This window comes from Xiphias gladius, chromosome 22 (genome assembly GCF_016859285.1).
Source record: "Xiphias gladius isolate SHS-SW01 ecotype Sanya breed wild chromosome 22, ASM1685928v1, whole genome shotgun sequence".
NCBI classification, from domain to species: Eukaryota; Metazoa; Chordata; class Actinopteri; order Istiophoriformes; family Xiphiidae; genus Xiphias; species Xiphias gladius.
In genome coordinates this window covers 23,424,916-23,442,000 of record NC_053421.1, presented here as the reverse complement: position 1 = coordinate 23,442,000, position 17,085 = coordinate 23,424,916, and the positions used below count along the sequence as shown (strand labels likewise).

Below are 17,085 nucleotides of genomic sequence, written 5' to 3'. Positions count from 1 at the left end.
TTTAAATAGTGGCGTCTTCCGTATCCTTCGCCCATGGTGCCCTAGTTGGTTTCGTGTGTGGTTTATGGTACAGGCTGAAACCACCGCTCCCGATGCTCCAGCTCAGCCAGAAGCTCTTTAGATGTCTTGCGTGGTGTATTTTTCACGATCCGCATCAACCTTTGTGGACTTCTCTCATTGAAGTTCATCTTACCACCACTTCCTGGAAACGTCTCAACAGTTTTATGACTGTGAAACTTCTTGATAAGATTATGATCTGTTGAAATAGGGAGTTCAGGATCTTTGGTGATTGCCTTGTAGCCTTTGGAAATGTGATGTTTTTTGATAATAGCATTTCTGATGCTCTCAAACAGCTCTCTTGTCTTCTCCATTGCGAAAAAGAAACTGGAAACAATCAGCCCTGGTTAATTCAGGTCAAAATTTTTTAAATTTTGATTGAGGAACTGATTTAAATTCATCAAAACAGTGCCAATAATTGCGTCAAGCCTACATTTTCTGTCTGTATTTTTATTTCACTATATGAAAGATATTCTAAATTCTGTACTTAAAATTCAGGGGTGCCAATAATTTCAAATGCCACGATTATCGAAGCATTAATAATATATATTAAAAAAGTCATTCATCATCCATCCATCTTTCGATGCTAAATTGTTGGATCCTGTGTTTAAATATGCAACCCACATCCTACCAGGGAACCAGGGACCTGGCATGGAAACTTGTGAATCAATGACTGCCCGAATGCACCATGAAACAACTGATTGAATTTTGGGATCCTGAGGGCTGATTGTGTCCTCTGATTGTGGGAAAAAAGAAAGTCACACTTCTGAAATGGGACAGCTTTGTTGAACCAGTATGATGTATTTGAGCTCTAAAGGGTGCCGCCCCTGAGGTAAGAGGTAAATATTTGACAGATTGAACAGTTATGTGTGTGCTTCTCTTCTGACTTGGATTGACTGAAGCTGAGGGCCCCTGTTTGTGAACTTTGATCTCATAGATGGAAGGATCGGTCTTCTTTCTGTGCTGCTCCGCCAGGATCTCCATCGCTAAGCGCCTCCGTTTCAGCCAGATATTGACAAACTCAGCATCTGCACACCAGCAGGGCAGTTACCAGGCCTAGCAGGATGGTGATGGGAACCAGAAGGAGAGCCAGATACAGGGCCCACGGCTCTGGAAACACCATCGAGCCTAGCCCGGAGAAACACAATCCTAAATGAATCCTAAAAAATCCTGAAAGCAGTATTGGATTTACTGTTATCCCTTCTCCTGTAAATGAAAATTGAAACTAAGGTGAAAGTTCACTCAATTTACAAAGAAAATAAAAATGACCCTGAAATTTCAAACAACACCCACTATTTGCATGGCTAGATGCCACTAGGTCTACACATGTCTTGCTGATCTTTTACAACCACAATATGAAAACATTTTAACTAAACAACAGAAGCAGCAGAAAGCGAGCGCTTGCTGCTCTTTAAGGCAGACTCACCACAGATGATTTTTGGATGTGCTGTCAAAACCTTTTTTCCAGCATCTCCAGCTTCTCCAGCCACTGAGATGAAAACATTTAGATCAAATGAGTCTTTAATGTCTTTTAGTGTGACATATTGCACGATATCTGGGTACTGAAGCATTTTGAACTTGAAAATGCCCAGTGCAGCTTTAAAATAATATCCTCTGATATTTTAATCTTTAAAGTTTTTAGTTAGAAGTCCTTAGGCCAATAAAATGTGGAGGCAGGCTTTTTCTCACACGTGGGAATGTCCAGCCAGGGTGTTTTGCTGGGAGATGATAACCGAAATGAAGCGTGGAACTACGGCCAGGATCTCAGAGCTAATGTGGAAGATTACGAGACGGATGAACACCAGAAAAGAGCTTGCTTTCGGCAACCATTCCTCCCGTTTATCCTGGCCATTAAAAGATCCCTTCCCAATATGCTTCTGATGTAAGCGATGGGAGGCAAGATCTGCAGTGCTCGCCCCGTGCAAAAATATATTGCAAAGTTTAATTGAAGCTACCGTGAAGCTTCAGCAGTCTGAGTTAATCAAATCACGTGGAGATCCTCCAAAGTTATAGAGTTTTTAGTACAAAAGATAATGTGTACAGTAATAGTCAACATGTCACGGTCAAAGGAAAGAGCATCAGTTATATAGTCCAGCTCTTTTTTCTTATTACTACCTCTTGTTGCTACTTATTACCAGATGAACCTTTTTATTTAAATGATCAAATTCCGAGGAGTGGTTAACACTCAGCGCAGAGCAGCCAGTGAGTAATGTGCAAGCATAAAAGCTAGATCAGATCAGAAGGGAGATTATTACCAGGCGGCGAGTACTGGAAGCTGCTCTTGGTTATCAAATCTTCATCCAAGTGCAGCTGACACTCATATTTTCCACCACCCCTCAGAGAAATAGTCGCAGAAAGCGTCACATAGTGCAGAGCTGCAACGTCATCTCCTGGCGCAGCGTCAACAGTTTGCCCTTTGCATCCATCGTGAAAAATGGACAAAACAAGTCCAGGCTCCTGGGTCACGTTTACTTCACACCGGAGCACAGAGTCATTGTGATTGGTGAGGTTAAAGGTCATGGTGTCTAAAATGAGATGCAGACAGATACACGGGTAAGTGCACAGCACGTGAAAGCACACTCATGAACACAATCCTGTTGCAGGTTGAAACTCTTTCCTAACCTCCAAACTTACGTCCTTCAGTCACTGCCCGGCGGTCCGCATCACCTAATCTGCCACACCTACCATGAAGGCCATAATTAAGTGTTTACACACTCTGTTTCTGTGCACACCGGAAAATTGGATATTTGGAGAAATCCGCTTCAGGCAAGAAATTGGAGAAACCGTTAAGCTTTACTGCACTGACCTTTTTAATACTTTACATGCAAGTTGTCAGCATGCAGATTTCCTCTCTTTGCCTACTACAGTTTAGAATTAAGGCTGTTTAACTGTTACAGTGATATAATAAAAGATTATTTTCTGATTGGGGCATTTGAACTTCTGATGTGATTAGAAAGCAGGCTCTGTGGAACATTTTTTCTTTTTTCCTTTGTGCAAATCTGTCTCAACTTCTCAAACAACCAACAGTTCAGCTTTTGTTCTTCAGTTTAAGACTTTCTAGGGCTAGGTATTATTTTACTCAGTAATATAAGTAATGATCTTTTCTTTCTTATTTCCACGGTCTGAAATCTTTGTCCTGCACACGTGCAAAAACCCTGTTAGACCTCTGGTTAGGTTTACCCATGGCCAAAAAAAATCTGGTCTCTCCAACAGAAGTGCACCTCTGTTAACCTGGTTTCTCTTAGTCCCTCATCCTGATTAAGGAAACCAGGTGTCTCATTTAAATCATAAAACATGTTACTGCAGAAAGTCAACAATAACCCGGGGACTTAAATGCATGTAAATATCTAGAGTGGACAATGAAGACTCAACTACCCAAACAAACCTTTTCTTACTTCTGTGCTCAAACCTAAAATCAAGTCCTAACTTTAAACTTAACTCTTGCCAAAACCATAAATATAATCATCTTTAATCCTGAACATGAGAACTGAGCTTCGACAATGCTTAACCACAGCTCTAACCACCGGGTGAGAAATTAACATGATAAAGGTCCACAGCTATGTTTCTGGAGATATGTCAGCGTGGACAAAAGTGGTGGACCGACAGACTGACATAACCATATTTAGAGTCCTCTCTCTGGGTGGCTAAAAAGGACTTGAGGGATGCTACAGGAGCATGAATATTGTAATTCTCCTTTATAATGAACCATTAAATTGAAGTTACATGTTGAAAATATCAAAATAAATGCCCTCATCAACAAATGCCAGAGGGAGATCTTTTGTTTGTGCCTGTCAACACCTCTTGGAAAGTTCTATGACAACTGTGACAAGGAGGAAATCACTGCATTTATGTTGCATATATCACCTGCTGCAGATGGCTGTGCCGTTATCCTGGCTTAAAGGCCTAGTTCTTCTTAAGGGGGATGCTAAATCGTAGCCCTGAACCTGATTTCTTCCCCTCAGCTTCTCTCAATCCTCTGGACAAATCGGAACTTCATCCCAGTTCTGCTTTTAACCCAAGCCCAACCGTAGAGGGGCCTCAGATGAAATTGTTGATGGGAAGACTGGTTCCTCATTATTTTTTCTCTACCCTGTCCGGATATTTGTGCCCCACCCCCCCAGCAATATATTGCATAAAAGAAAAAGTAAAGCTTTGTATTTACCATAAACCATCAATAAAGTTTCATTTCCTTTCCTCCTAAAACTTTTATGCCTCTCCGTGGTGATGGAGAGCTTGCAAAGGTACTTCCCATTATCTGCCCACTGGACATTTTTGAGGAGTACGGACTTGTTTGAAGAGTTTGGGTTTTTTTCCAGAAGTTCTACGCGTTGATCATATTTCTCAGAGGGGGTCCACAGTCTGGGATTTTCCTTGTCCTGTGTTAAGTGCACCCAATACAGAACTGGTGGAGTCAGCATCTTCTCGTCATTGGAAACCTCGAGCTGGCACGGCAAGATAACATCATTACCCAGAGCAGCGGTGAGCACGGGGGGCTGGTGAACTGTGACCAGGGAGCGAGTACCTGAGAAAGAGCCATGAAAATAAAACAAGAACAAAACAATGACAGGATGTAGGGCAACTGTAATAATTTCCTGTCAGATGTAAAATTTGCCGTATCTTTCACAGATATGCTTAACCACCTCGACTGTGGTGCTCTATTAGAACCGTGTTCTGATGATTGTAAATACAGCTGCAGTTGGCATTTGACAGGGTAAAGGCACTAAGCACAATGTCTGCACGCTTGAGTTTCTGGTTTTTACGGGGGTGTTTGAACAACTTATTTTTTGAGCAAACAATTTTGAATTTATGAGCATGTGATAGTTGCAGTGCCACCTAAATTCTATATATTTCAGAAAAATTAAATAAAACATGTTCCTTTCTGTTGAACACTTGAGCACTGCACTTTAAATTCACAGATTGTATGTCATTAGGATAAACAGCAAGTATTCCAGTTTTTACAAAAAACATTTGTAGAAAAATATGGATAAAACATCTGTGGCTTGAGCCCCAGATTTATGAGGGAATGTTTTGTAGCCTGGCGTTTGCTGTTTCTGCCATCTGCACAGTGACTGGACCCGAAACATAAAAATCCAAACTTTGGTGAGGAGATGCATGAAGAGATGCTCAGCTCAGGTGGAGCTGAGATGCCGCAATAAGGCTGAGGCACTTGTGAGGTCAAACTCCATGCTACCAAACCTTACCAAACAGTCTCTCTTTTGGACTCAACCTACCTAATAAACAATCTTTAATGCTTAAAGAAGACGTCAAATTTGATTTCAGCTTTCACATGTTGAGGCTGCAACTTCCCAAAACATTCCTGAATGGTTAAGGCACATACCATGACAACGCCATGTACTCATATAAATCCGTGGTGGGGACCTCTGTCTCACGTCAAACCCTTCTTTCTCCCTTGTTTCTAGTCTGCCTCTACTCTGTCTCTTATCCAACAGAAGTGACAATGACAAATTTTGAGACAAAATTTAGATTTTGAATGTTTTGATTTTAAGGCAAAAATGCAAATTTAATACATTTTTTCATGATGGCCAAACAATAGGTAGTGCGCTACCAACCAGATGCTACAAAAACAAAACAAAAAAAAAAAGAAAAAAGGAACAATTCAGATTTTTGTCATATCCAGATAGGTTTTCATGAAGTCTGAACAGTTTCAGACTTCATTACAGAATAACAATTGTAACACAAGATCTTCTTGAATCCCCCACTAGTGCCATTAAGAGGGGAAAAAAGTAATTTTCCAGATATAAAAACATGATGTACAGGGATGTACATTTGAAATGTGATTTGATTCAAAGACGTGTCTTGATCCACTAATATAAAGTTAAGATTGAGGATTCTCTCTCCTTGGATTTATCATGAAACACCTGTAGAAGTAAAAGAAGTTTAGCAACCTAAAATCAGACAACAGCTGTTAGTTAAAGACAGTTCATCTAACCTCAACCTTTTTTTTGCTTTGTTACATATCTGAAAAATACACCACAGAATGTACGTACACACACCCGTGTCAATAACATAGCAAAGTGACACACAACCTCTAAAGAAAGTCAAACTGGTCTGAATAAAATCAGGTCAACTGCAATCGGCGTCAACTGTGAGTCCTAAAGACTGTATTTCAGAAATAAATTTGAATTGCCTGCAAAAATGTATTTTGATCCTACAGAACATTTATGATTAAACACAGTGAATAGCAGAATATATACATTTCCCTGTATTTTATAATGACAGCTTGGCATCCCTTTTAAAAAAACACATATAAATTATAAAAAATCTTTCTAAATTTTACCTGGGAAAATAAAGTAGAGAAACATCATTGTCGTCAAGCCCCATTTCATCCAAATTAAGTTGTGATGCAACTCAGACAAAGTGATCTTTAACATGTCTCTCGACTAGAGACACATTAAAAGATAATGTTACCTCTTTAGAGTATGGAGAAATGAAGTCTATACAGGCGTGTGTTACGCCACTTCCTCAAACGCTGTAAGATATTACTCCAATGAATCATTTCGAATATAAAAAAAAACTAAGACACATAAAGGGTTTCCCTTCCAAGTATTTTATTTTATAGGTTGCACAGTAAACATCAAGAATGAACTTTCAAGCTCAACAAGAAAAACTTATTTTTTTCTGACTTTTTTATTTATGGTGCAATCACCTCATTTTTATTACTTATCAACTGTTGAAGCCTGAAAGGAAACTGTTGTGACGTGTATGTTATTAGATTCCGTTGGTATCATACAGGCTTTGCAGAGGTGTGAAGACCACCAGCGCTGCAGCAGGATATATGCAAAAAGCTTTCTGAACACCAACATGTGACTGTGGTAAAACTGAGTGAAGAGGTGGTTCAAAAAGAACTCAAGAAAAACCTGAATATCACAAGCATCTTGTGCCATTCTATAATTTCTGGAATTTATCTTGTTACTCAACTCTTTTAAAAAGGTGGGTAAAATGGGTTTGGCTAAGTTCAGCCATTAATCGAACAACATTTTGCATTTAAACAGCTTATGATAATGCACTTAATCAGGATGTGATTAATTTTTATCATTCCTTATTACGAAGCTTATGTGTTTGTGGTTTTAACACATTTCCTCGGAATCACAGCAAAGTTAGACGTATGACTAATTTCTAAACTCTCAGTTATGAAAAAAAACTAGTACTTAATTATTTACTCAAGCACTGTAGAGTACAGTTTGAGTTGTTAGCAATTTCACAAAAGACTGTCTTCCCCTCTAAACATCCTAAATGTTGTCATTTAAATATATAATTTAATAAATCTGTATAGCAGAACTTTTTCTTCTTTTCTAACTCGTTTATCACTCATTGACCCCTCAGATTTATTTTGTGACCATTTAGAGCGGTTGACCCCTGGGCTGGGAACAACAGGACTGTACAACCTATTAATAAATAAAGTAGTTAAAAGTAGTTCGGCCTTGGACAGCTGCAACGGTCAAATGCTGCTTATATGTTGCTGCATCAGTTTTATCAATCTAATAAATTCATACATATATATCCGTCACAGGGACCATTTTACTGCAGAACGAGTACTTTTACTTTGATTGCCGATAATACTTCTGTACTTTTACTTAAGTAGGGGTTTGAATCAAGGAATTTTACTTGTAATGGAGTATTTTGAAAATGAGGTATTGGTACTTTTATTTCAGTAATGTATCTAAGTACTTCTCCCAAAACTGGATGTATCCTGTAACAATTAAATGCCCGTACCCCGCAATGAACCACATTACCCGGACAACCTTTCGTCAGCGTATTACGTCAAAACGTTAGTCGGTTGGCAAATTCCAACATGGAGGATTTCGTAGCTGTAGAAAAGAGCCCGGTATGAATTAGTGAGATTGTTTCCTGTTTTACATTTAAACATATAAGGGTTTTCTGTGCTCGGCTTTTGTAAATATACGTTCTCGAGAGCTGCTTTCCGTGTGTATATGTCGCAGTCTTTTTGCCGTTTGTCAGCCCGTTAACACTGCCGAAACGTAAACCTGCCAATTCATTCTCTAGTCAGTGCAGTTGCTATGTCATGCGAGTTAGCTGCTAGCATTAGCTTGTTGTTTGTAGCAGCTCAAGAAAAAAGGATTTAAGCGTTTTTTTTTTTAGAAAACTCTATCTACCACATTGATGTTTATCTTGTAGATGCTGTTTTTATGTTTCGACGGTGGGTCGCAAACTGCTTTAAGTAGTCAACTTTTGCTTTTGCGAACCGCTAAAGTTAGCTAGCTGTTAACAGGCTAAGGGTAGCTAAGCTAGTGTTTGTCTCTGTTACGTGCAAAGTAATAACCGAGCGTACAGATGTTTTTTTATCGGTGTGTTCCTGCAAAATTCTGTTTCTGCTGTCTTCTGTTCCTGAGCTAAAAATAATGTTTACCATAAACATGACATTCCCGTTTGTTCAGGCGAAATGCAGTGCCACCTCGTCAAAGATGTATCGTGTTAACTACATTAGTGTGCTCGTGTTACATGTTTTTGTGTTGTTGTCTCCTTCACAGGACGACATGCCGGCAATACTGAGCTCCAGACCTCAGACAGGTCTGTCTTTCCTGGCACCAGAACCAGAAGATCTTGAGGACCTGTACAGCAGATACAAGGTCTGATACCTGCTCATATATTTGAGTTAAAAGTTCTAACCTACCACATATCTATCTTTTGAATATGACAAAACTTTAAGCTTCAAGGTGAATATAATAGGTTTTATTCAGTGTGAAGTCTGTGTGCAGTGAATTCCACTAAAGACAAAAATAAAACAAACGCTTGAAACAAACTTGTACAAATTATCCTCATGCTTAATAGTACAATAGTATTCTTTCAGATCTTTGTATCTCTTGATTTCTCAGTGATTCGTGTGATGATGATATTACGTGAAATAAAATGTCAATTCAGTCTGATTTTTAGGCTGAAATTACAGAGGAAGAGCAGTACATTTTTGTTCATTTCATAAGTTTTATCCAGTATTTAGCTACCTACTTTTGTTCATATTGATTTCTTGTTAAAAAACATTTGTCTCAGGAAATAACTTTTGGTTCGCTTGCAAAGTAAACTAAATAAAATATAAAATATAAATAGCTTATCAAGAGTAATACAAAAATAATAACTGTATAATTTACTTAGAAATTTGTGATCCTAGTTATATTTAGGGCTCCCCATAGAATGAATCAGAGACAATGTGGTGCTTTCAGTATGACAAGGTGTCCACTAGATGTCATTTTATCCGAGAATATTTCACATAGTCTAAAGGTGCATGATGGTCCTCACAGGCAGAGTTTTGAAATATGCCAGTACATTCATAATTCACCATCGCAGCCATTAATATTTACAAATTAGATAGTAGATCTAGAAACATATGTATTTTAGATCGCTTTCATGCATAAGGTATTTAAATGAATTCCAGATGCATCTTGTTATTGTTTTTTCAAGTGTTCAAAATGTTTGTTCTTAAATGTTTTGTAGTTTTAGTTATTCTTCATCTGTCCATGTCCACACGAAAGCCACCAACTTGGGTCTATGACCTCCAGCAAGCAGATTTATGCTACATTCATCTTCAGCAGGCTCTCACACTTGTTTCTTCCTCTCCCTTTGTTGTGCGTTGGCAGAAGCTGCAGCAGGAGCTGGAGTTCCTGGAGGTGCAGGAGGAGTACATTAAAGATGAACAGAAGAACCTGAAGAAAGAGTTCCTCCATGCCCAGGAGGAGGTGAAGAGGATACAGAGCATCCCACTCGTCATTGGCCAGTTCCTGGAAGCTGTTGACCAGAACACAGCCATCGTTGGCTCCACTACAGGTACCATTCAAAGAAAAAACTGCCAAAATGTAAAAGATCCATACCGACCAAAAATAATTATTTGCTGCCAATATTAATTATAAGTAATAAAATATGGAGATTAAGCTCTGTTTATCCTATTGACAGTACTGCAGAGCTTCACAAGTCAAAAAATGTATTGCTGACCCAAAAAGTACCAGTGATTATTTTACACAAACCCAAGATGGACTGCATACACTTAAAAAAAAAAAAAAAAAAAACATAGACCCAAGCCTGAACTGAGTGTAGCTGTACCTGGAAACGGGACCTGAATCACCGCAGATCTGAAAGTTATTAGCACTCAGTATTTGCTAGTGCTGCAGGCATCCATTTATTTGTTTTCTGTGTGTGGCAACTTTACTCATAAAGAGTGACCACATAGTTTATGCAAAATAAGACCTATGTGACATTTCAGTGGGAAATTTCAGATACAGAAAATCTTAGCAACTAATTTGGCTACTTTATGGTATGACGACATTTAAAGACATGCATCTGCCCTCTAGTTTTCACCCATAAATACTGAAATAGTTTTGTTTTGTCCTTTTCACAGATATTTTGATTGATATTTTGTCATTAGTCATAACTTAACTTAAAATTTAATACTAGAGACCATCTTGTGATGGGATAACACCAGTCTCGACACCCATCAACATATTGACATTCTGACCCATGAGTACTGAGTATGTCCACAGATGGACAGACATTTAAACACCTGCCAAAGTACTCAAAACCACTTGTCTGGTAGTTCCTGCTGCAGTAGGTGTCTCCACAAGCGTATTTTACAATCATGCCACACAAACGCACGTGTGCGTGCGCGCGCATGCACGCACACACGCAAAGACCCACACACAGACTCACAGGGTCAAAACAATACCAGCCACGTTCTCACATCTGGTAATTAAGGGGATTTATTTCTACACCAAGGAACAATTAACTTCTTACTGGCAATACATTTTGAAGAGTTAAATTAAAGTCAAAACAGTATACCTTTAAAACACAATAATAATCACTGTGAATATAAATAAATAAAGATAATTAAAAATGGATGACATAGCAGATGATGCATACAAGCTGTATATTTGAATCCTTTATCATGTTCTGGCTTTCAGAGTCTTTTGAGAAAACCAAGAAGAGATGTACTGTGTGCAAATTTTAATTATTCAGAGTGAAGTACATGTTTTAAATCTGAAATGAGCTCTGTCCCTGTGTTCTTTCCACTTTTACTCATCGTTGTTCCCCTTTAAGGGTCCAACTACTATGTGCGCATTCTGAGCACCATCGACAGAGAGCTGCTGAAGCCCAACGCCTCAGTGGCCTTGCACAAGCACAGCAATGCCCTGGTAGATGTGCTTCCTCCTGAAGCTGACAGCAGCATCATGATGCTGACATCAGGTGAAACACTTAGTACCACTTTCTCCCAGAGGATTTCAGGTTGCACAGTCTTTAGACATGATTAAGTGCTGAGAAGCTCAACACAGCAAAAGTGTGACTATGATCACATCTAGACTCCATTTTTTTTCCATTAGAGTCTCCAAAGATGTTATTTATTTTTTATTGTTAAATTTAATTTTATTTCCTCATCCATTGGCCATTGATTTTATCCATTTAAAATGCACAAGAAGGCATTTTCTGAACAGAATTGTATTATCTATTCAGTTTACTTTAATTGAATAGCAAAGCTGGTATAACTTTCCTTTTTGCTGTGTTTCTGCTCCCAGACCAAAAGCCAGATGTCATGTATGCTGACATTGGTGGTATGGACATCCAGAAGCAGGAAGTCAGAGAAGCAGTGGAGCTGCCACTCACGCACTTTGAACTTTACAAACAGGTCAGTATCCAACAGAAATGTGACATCTCAGCGTGGACTCTGACAAATATTTATAGGCTACATGGTAAAAGTGAAGGAAAATATCACGGATTTGCTCAGTCAAAATGTAGTACACCTGTGCTAGATTGTTAATAGATTTTTGTTAATGACAAACGATTTGCATTACCACTGACAAGCAAGTGGATTGAAAGAGGACTAATCTGTGAGTCGGCCTTTGTCTGCTTACCGTCTCAGATTGGTATTGACCCACCCAGGGGTGTCCTTATGTACGGACCTCCAGGTTGTGGTAAGACCATGTTGGCCAAGGCTGTGGCACACCACACTACAGGTAAGAGACCTGTATGTCTTTGCTAATGCACAGGAATTAAACTCTCGATATACCACTGTTTGATATTTTCTATACATTTTGTATATTTTGTGGTGTGATATTAGCCATTCTCCTTTATGTTAACAATTCAAGATGGATTCAAACACTATAATATATACATTATGTCATTACTTACAACAACAAAGACTACTACTAACACCAAGTGATAAAACGTATCCTTGTCATTCTTTCCATCTCCAGCTGCTTTCATCCGTGTGGTGGGCTCTGAGTTTGTTCAGAAGTATTTGGGTGAAGGCCCTCGTATGGTGCGTGATGTCTTCCGGCTGGCAAAGGAAAATGCACCTGCCATCATTTTCATTGATGAGATTGATGCTATTGCCACTAAGCGTTTTGATGCACAGACTGGAGGTACAAATCTGTGTGGCTCACATGTAGACGTGTTGCATACAAATCCAGCTCATAATGCCCTCTAGTTATGGTTTCTTTATCCTATATTCAATATTTATCCTGATTACATCCATGTATGTGCACTAACATCGCAGTAAAGATTTACCCTCTTATCTTGTTTTTCTTCTGCAGCTGACCGGGAGGTGCAGAGAATCTTACTTGAGCTGCTAAATCAAATGGACGGCTTTGACCAGAACGTCAATGTCAAGGTGAGCCAAATCCACCTGTCTCAGGAAGCTTTTAACTTTTCCCCTGTGACTGCACCATCTTCGTATGTGCTCGCTTGTAGTGCCAGTGATGGAGCGCTGTGTTAGCCATCCCAGCAACCAAACCCCCGCCCCTCCTATTAGCCATCCATTCACTATCCCATTGTCACTGTGTCCTGTGTCATTCAGCTTAGAAAACATCCCTAAAGCTTATATTGTCATTTTTTAAAACCTCTAATGGACATTTTGCCCACAAGCTATTTGCACATGCAGTACTGCACAGACTTGTACAAAGCCTTAAGTATATAAAGAGGGTGGCTGTTTGTTTAATTCCATGAACTGTGTTTTTTTTCTGTAAAGATTTCAGTTTTTTTTTTTTTTTTGGTATGTTTTTTTTTTTTCTTCTTTCTTTTTCTGCAGACACTTCACAAATTTCAAAGAGAAATCTTGTTCACTGAGCAGCTGTAGCTTTGCATCACACTCCCTGTTACACTGAACAAAGCAAGTGCCGTTCAGTGTCTGCATTTTTTGTTGAGCAGTTAACACACACATTCAGTTTTTGCTTGCAAAACAGCAATGGCAATGTGAAGTGTGACATTCAAAATAAAAAGTATATGATTTTCTCTAATTAAAAGTTATCATGACAAATACCTTTGTTTAGTTTACCAGCCTTTTTGCAAGTAATGTAATGTTGGTTGTTTTTTTTTTTTTTTTAATATAAAAAAAACCCACTATGCAGTGACACACATTGTATATTACAGCAGTGCTTGAACAGTTAGTGATAGATGTTTCAAAAGGATTGGCAAAACCACTGCCCTAGATACCATGGGTGCATGTGGTCCAATTTCAGCTCATTCTTCCTCCCTTCATTAAGCCAGAAGCAAACACTTTATATGGGACCAAATGCACCATATTACAATGTGTTCACAATTTACCATCATGCTCACATCAACCCCCCTTAGGTGATCATGGCCACAAACAGAGCAGACACACTGGACCCGGCCCTGCTACGTCCTGGTCGTTTGGACAGAAAGATTGAGTTCCCCCTGCCCGACCGCAGGCAAAAGCGTCTCATTTTCTCCACCATCACCAGTAAAATGAACCTCTCTGAGGAGGTGGACCTTGAGGATTGTATCCTTTTGGCTCAATAACAGCATGGTCAAGTGGTGTTTGTCTGTGTGTAACAGGGTGAGAAATTAACTTTTCCTTTTAGAGGGCATTTTGTGCACAGTACAAAATACTACATTTTCTTCACATACATTAAAAACGCTTCCATTTGTGCCATCAAAATTTGTTTGAACTTGTGTTTCAACTACTAAACATGATCAGTATTACAATACAAGATGGCTTGATTTTCTTCTTCCCGGTGACCAATTAATCATCCACTTATTCATTGTTATTTTTTTAATTATTATTTTTGAAGGGATAATTTATGTTGAAACAGTTTGTCTCACAGGCGTGGCATTTCCTTGTGGTACTGTGTGTTGTTGTGTTAATGTTTTCTGCTGCTTTTGGCCAAAAACTGTTAGTTTGCGTATTCATACTGCACTAATGACAATGTCCTGGTCTCTAGCTGTATTTACAAATTCATTTTAAGGACAGTTTTGCACCACGCTCCCTCTAGGACTTTTTCTGACCCTGGTTTACATGTATGTATGTATGTATGTATGTATGTATGTATGTATGTATGTGTGTGTGTGTGTGTGTGTGTGTGTGTGTGTGTACAGCATGTACTGTATGTTTGTACATGTGCAGACTTGCACTCCATCAACTCGTTGCTCACACAGGCTGGCAGCGTAAACACACCAATCCTATTCCCGTGTTTTTAATGGAAAAATGAATCCTCATTCTCTGCTGTTTTCCAGCTTAGTTCTTCTATACTGTTAATGATCTGTGATGTTTGTCTTTCAGTCACTTACTTATTTGCATCAGTATCACATTTAACACACAGCTCTGAGTGTGAGACCTGTAACTAGCTCCTTGCTGACGATAGCAGACTCGCTCAAATTGAAGAAGTTTGAAAGGTGAACGTACACCTTAGATTCACTGTTTACTCTGCATCGTGCCTGCATGTCTGAACACAGTTGGGATACTCAGATGTTGTATTGGCATTGCTGTGTTGTTCAGTCATCCTTAACTGATGCACAGATGTGGCTAGACCGGACAAGATCTCCGGGGCTGATATCAACTCCATCTGCCAGGAGGTGAGCTAGTGCTTTTGTTTATGCTTTTTTATTTTTTTTTTTCTTGGAGTAGTGGAAAATGAAAAGTAATGGAAAAATGAAAAATGTTTTATTTCGTGTATAGAACAACTAAATATATACATATTCATTTGTGTCATGATTTCTTCTTTCTAATTATTTCTTCCTCGGCTGTCTCAGGCTGGCATGTTGGCGGTGCGTGAGAACAGGTATATTGTCCTGGCCAAAGACTTCGAAAAAGCTTACAAGACTGTCATCAAAAAGGACGAGCAGGAGCACGAGTTCTACAAGTAGAGATAAAATACATCCAGACAAAAGGTGGCCAGACACACAAGTTTGTTATTGATTTACGTCTGTGTGTCTGTATCTACAGTGTGTCTTTTGTGGATTTGCAGTCCCTGACCTGCATTGAAAAATTTTTTTTTTTTTTTTGGACTAAATTTACTGCAGCACAAGGCCTAATGTCAGATTAGCCCTGTCTCTCCACCCTTGAGAAGAGACACTGCCATGTGATGGAGTGTTTTTTGTACAGGCACTCCTCTAGTTCCTAAAACTATCTGGCCCTGACTGTAGCTGAGGTAGAACATTTGTATCTATATGTATTCACTTAACAAGACATTACTTATAAAAAATCCATTAAAGTTTTTCCATAAAAAAGGTAAATGGTTGTCATCCTGTTTTTTGTTTTTGTTTTTTTTGCCTTGAAATATATGACTTTTAACTGAAGATACTTAATTATAAAACGAGCATTGCTGAGGCTTTCTTGTCATCAGCTAAATGGTGTGTTTATAGCGGTAACTATTAGTGGATTAATTAGTAAACTGATGGAAGATTAATCTGCAGCCATTTGGACCAATTGATTAAATTGTTTAAGGCATTTTTTTTTTTTTTTTTTTTAAAGCCTCCAAAAATTCAGTGGTTTCAGCTCCTCACATGTGATTATTGGTTGATTTTCTCAGTCTCTTATGATTTTCAGTCTTCTATGATATTAAACTAAATATCTTAATCTTAATGGGGAATGAATATATATATATATATATATATATATATATATATATATATATATATATATATATTATACACACACACACACACACACACACACACACGACATTACTGACATTCATTTGACCACATGATTAAGTAATAATATAATCAACAGATTCATTGATATAGAAAATAATTATTAGTACCAGACCTATTTGGGATTAAAGTTATTAAATCAGCAATTCCGTCAGCTATAGTCTTCCACTGCCAGTCCTTTGTGTACACTTTTTTTCACTGTTAAGTAATGGTGCTATGTTTCCTGCTACCAAAATGTTCTTTTGAGAGATGTTGCTAACACACTTAATAAACACTACTTTTACTTCACTTTTGCCCGACATTCTGAGGCAATGGAGATGGGAAATGTTTCCCTTAACGTTAGAATTGATTACTGAGACAAAATCAGTGTGAATGACTTGAGTATCAATCAGAAACATATTTGTCAAAAATGAACCATATCTCCCACCCATACACTTAAGTGTTATCCCTGCTGGTATCACATTACAACAGCAAACGCGTGCTCATTCATATCTGTATTTAGCAGTAGCCGTACATCAGATAAATGTAAAGTTTTGTGGAAATACACCTGCCAGTGTTTGGGTCTTGGATTTGACAGAGTCGACTCAAATGGATGCCAGTGCTAAGCCGGGCTTCTCGGTTAGTCCCTAAATGCAGTCTTCCATGCTGCTCAGTGGTCCTCTGCTTTTCTTGTTTTAAGTCTGCCCATGAGTCGAAGCAGACCAGCCTGAGGTTGCAGCTCTCCCTTCAGGCCACAAGTGGGGGGAAGAACATTATAGCATCCAAGCTGCAGTGTCAGTAAAACAAATACACACCAAGCTACATGGCAAACACTACCTTTGTTCAATAATATTGTGGATTGACATATTTGGACAGGGTGAGGTTGATGATCAGGGTCACTTGAGGAAACGCTTTGAATATACTGTAGTACATTTAAATGAGGTTAAATAAGGAAGGCTTTAAAAATTAATATTCTGATAAGAAATTTCAACTTAACCCGCTGTTACATCCCAAACTATGAAGTAGGTAAATAAACTAACATTCTGATGTTCTATGACAGTTTGGGAGCCCCCTGAATGCGACTTGACTTAAGAGTTTGATTTACATTTGAAATCAAATTAGTGGTACCCACATGTGTTT

At 38.6% G+C, this 17,085-nt stretch overlaps 2 protein-coding genes across 5 annotated transcripts; one reads left to right on the top strand and one right to left on the bottom strand.

The window, feature by feature from the left end:
• Nucleotides 1–575: 575 nt before the first annotated feature.
• LOC120784578 lies at nt 576–6,448 on the bottom strand. 2 transcript variants are annotated; one of them, XM_040118488.1, is made up of 5 exons: nt 6,356–6,448; nt 4,220–4,579; nt 2,313–2,582; nt 1,484–1,546; nt 576–1,085 (listed from the first exon to the last, which is right to left on the bottom strand). In XM_040118488.1, the coding sequence occupies exons 1-5, from the start codon at nt 6,402–6,404 to the stop codon at nt 724–726; spliced, it is 1,104 nt and encodes a 367-aa protein (XP_039974422.1). In that variant the 5' UTR covers nt 6,405–6,448; the 3' UTR covers nt 576–723. The 2 variants fall into 2 exon arrangements, with proteins under 2 accessions (XP_039974422.1, XP_039974423.1); XM_040118489.1 differs by having other exon boundaries at nt 1,058–1,185.
• Nucleotides 6,449–7,781: 1,333 nt separating this feature from the next.
• On the top strand, nt 7,782–15,299 carry psmc4 (proteasome 26S subunit, ATPase 4). Of its 3 annotated transcripts, none has more exons than XM_040118784.1 (11): nt 7,782–7,903; nt 8,568–8,666; nt 9,669–9,855; nt 11,119–11,265; nt 11,592–11,701; nt 11,936–12,029; nt 12,270–12,437; nt 12,609–12,685; nt 13,645–13,813; nt 14,831–14,886; nt 15,064–15,299. In XM_040118784.1, exons 1-11 carry the CDS (start codon nt 7,871–7,873, stop codon nt 15,175–15,177), a joined length of 1,254 nt encoding a protein of 417 aa, XP_039974718.1. In that variant the 5' UTR covers nt 7,782–7,870; the 3' UTR covers nt 15,178–15,299. The 3 variants fall into 3 exon arrangements, with proteins under 3 accessions (XP_039974718.1, XP_039974719.1, XP_039974720.1); XM_040118785.1 differs by lacking the exon at nt 7,782–7,903 and adding an exon at nt 7,946–8,057; XM_040118786.1 differs by lacking the exon at nt 7,782–7,903 and adding an exon at nt 8,104–8,236.
• The last annotated feature ends 1,786 nt before the right edge of the window (nt 15,300–17,085 follow it).

Coding starts and splice junctions, on each gene's coding strand:
- LOC120784578 (XM_040118488.1), bottom strand. CDS start 6,404: ATGAAATGGGGCTTGACGACAATGATGTTTCTCTACTTTATTTTCCCA. Junction 4,580..6,355: donor TCTCTACTTTATTTTCCCAG/GTAAAATTTAGA, acceptor GCTCTTTCTCAG/GTACTCGCTCCCTGGTCACA. Junction 2,583..4,219: donor AACTTTATTGATGGTTTATG/GTAAATACAAAG, acceptor ATCTCATTTTAG/ACACCATGACCTTTAACCTC.
- psmc4 (XM_040118784.1), top strand. CDS start 7,871: ATGGAGGATTTCGTAGCTGTAGAAAAGAGCCCG. Junction 9,856..11,118: donor CATCGTTGGCTCCACTACAG/GTACCATTCAAA, acceptor TTCCCCTTTAAG/GGTCCAACTACTATGTGCGC. Junction 11,702..11,935: donor ACTTTGAACTTTACAAACAG/GTCAGTATCCAA, acceptor TTACCGTCTCAG/ATTGGTATTGACCCACCCAG.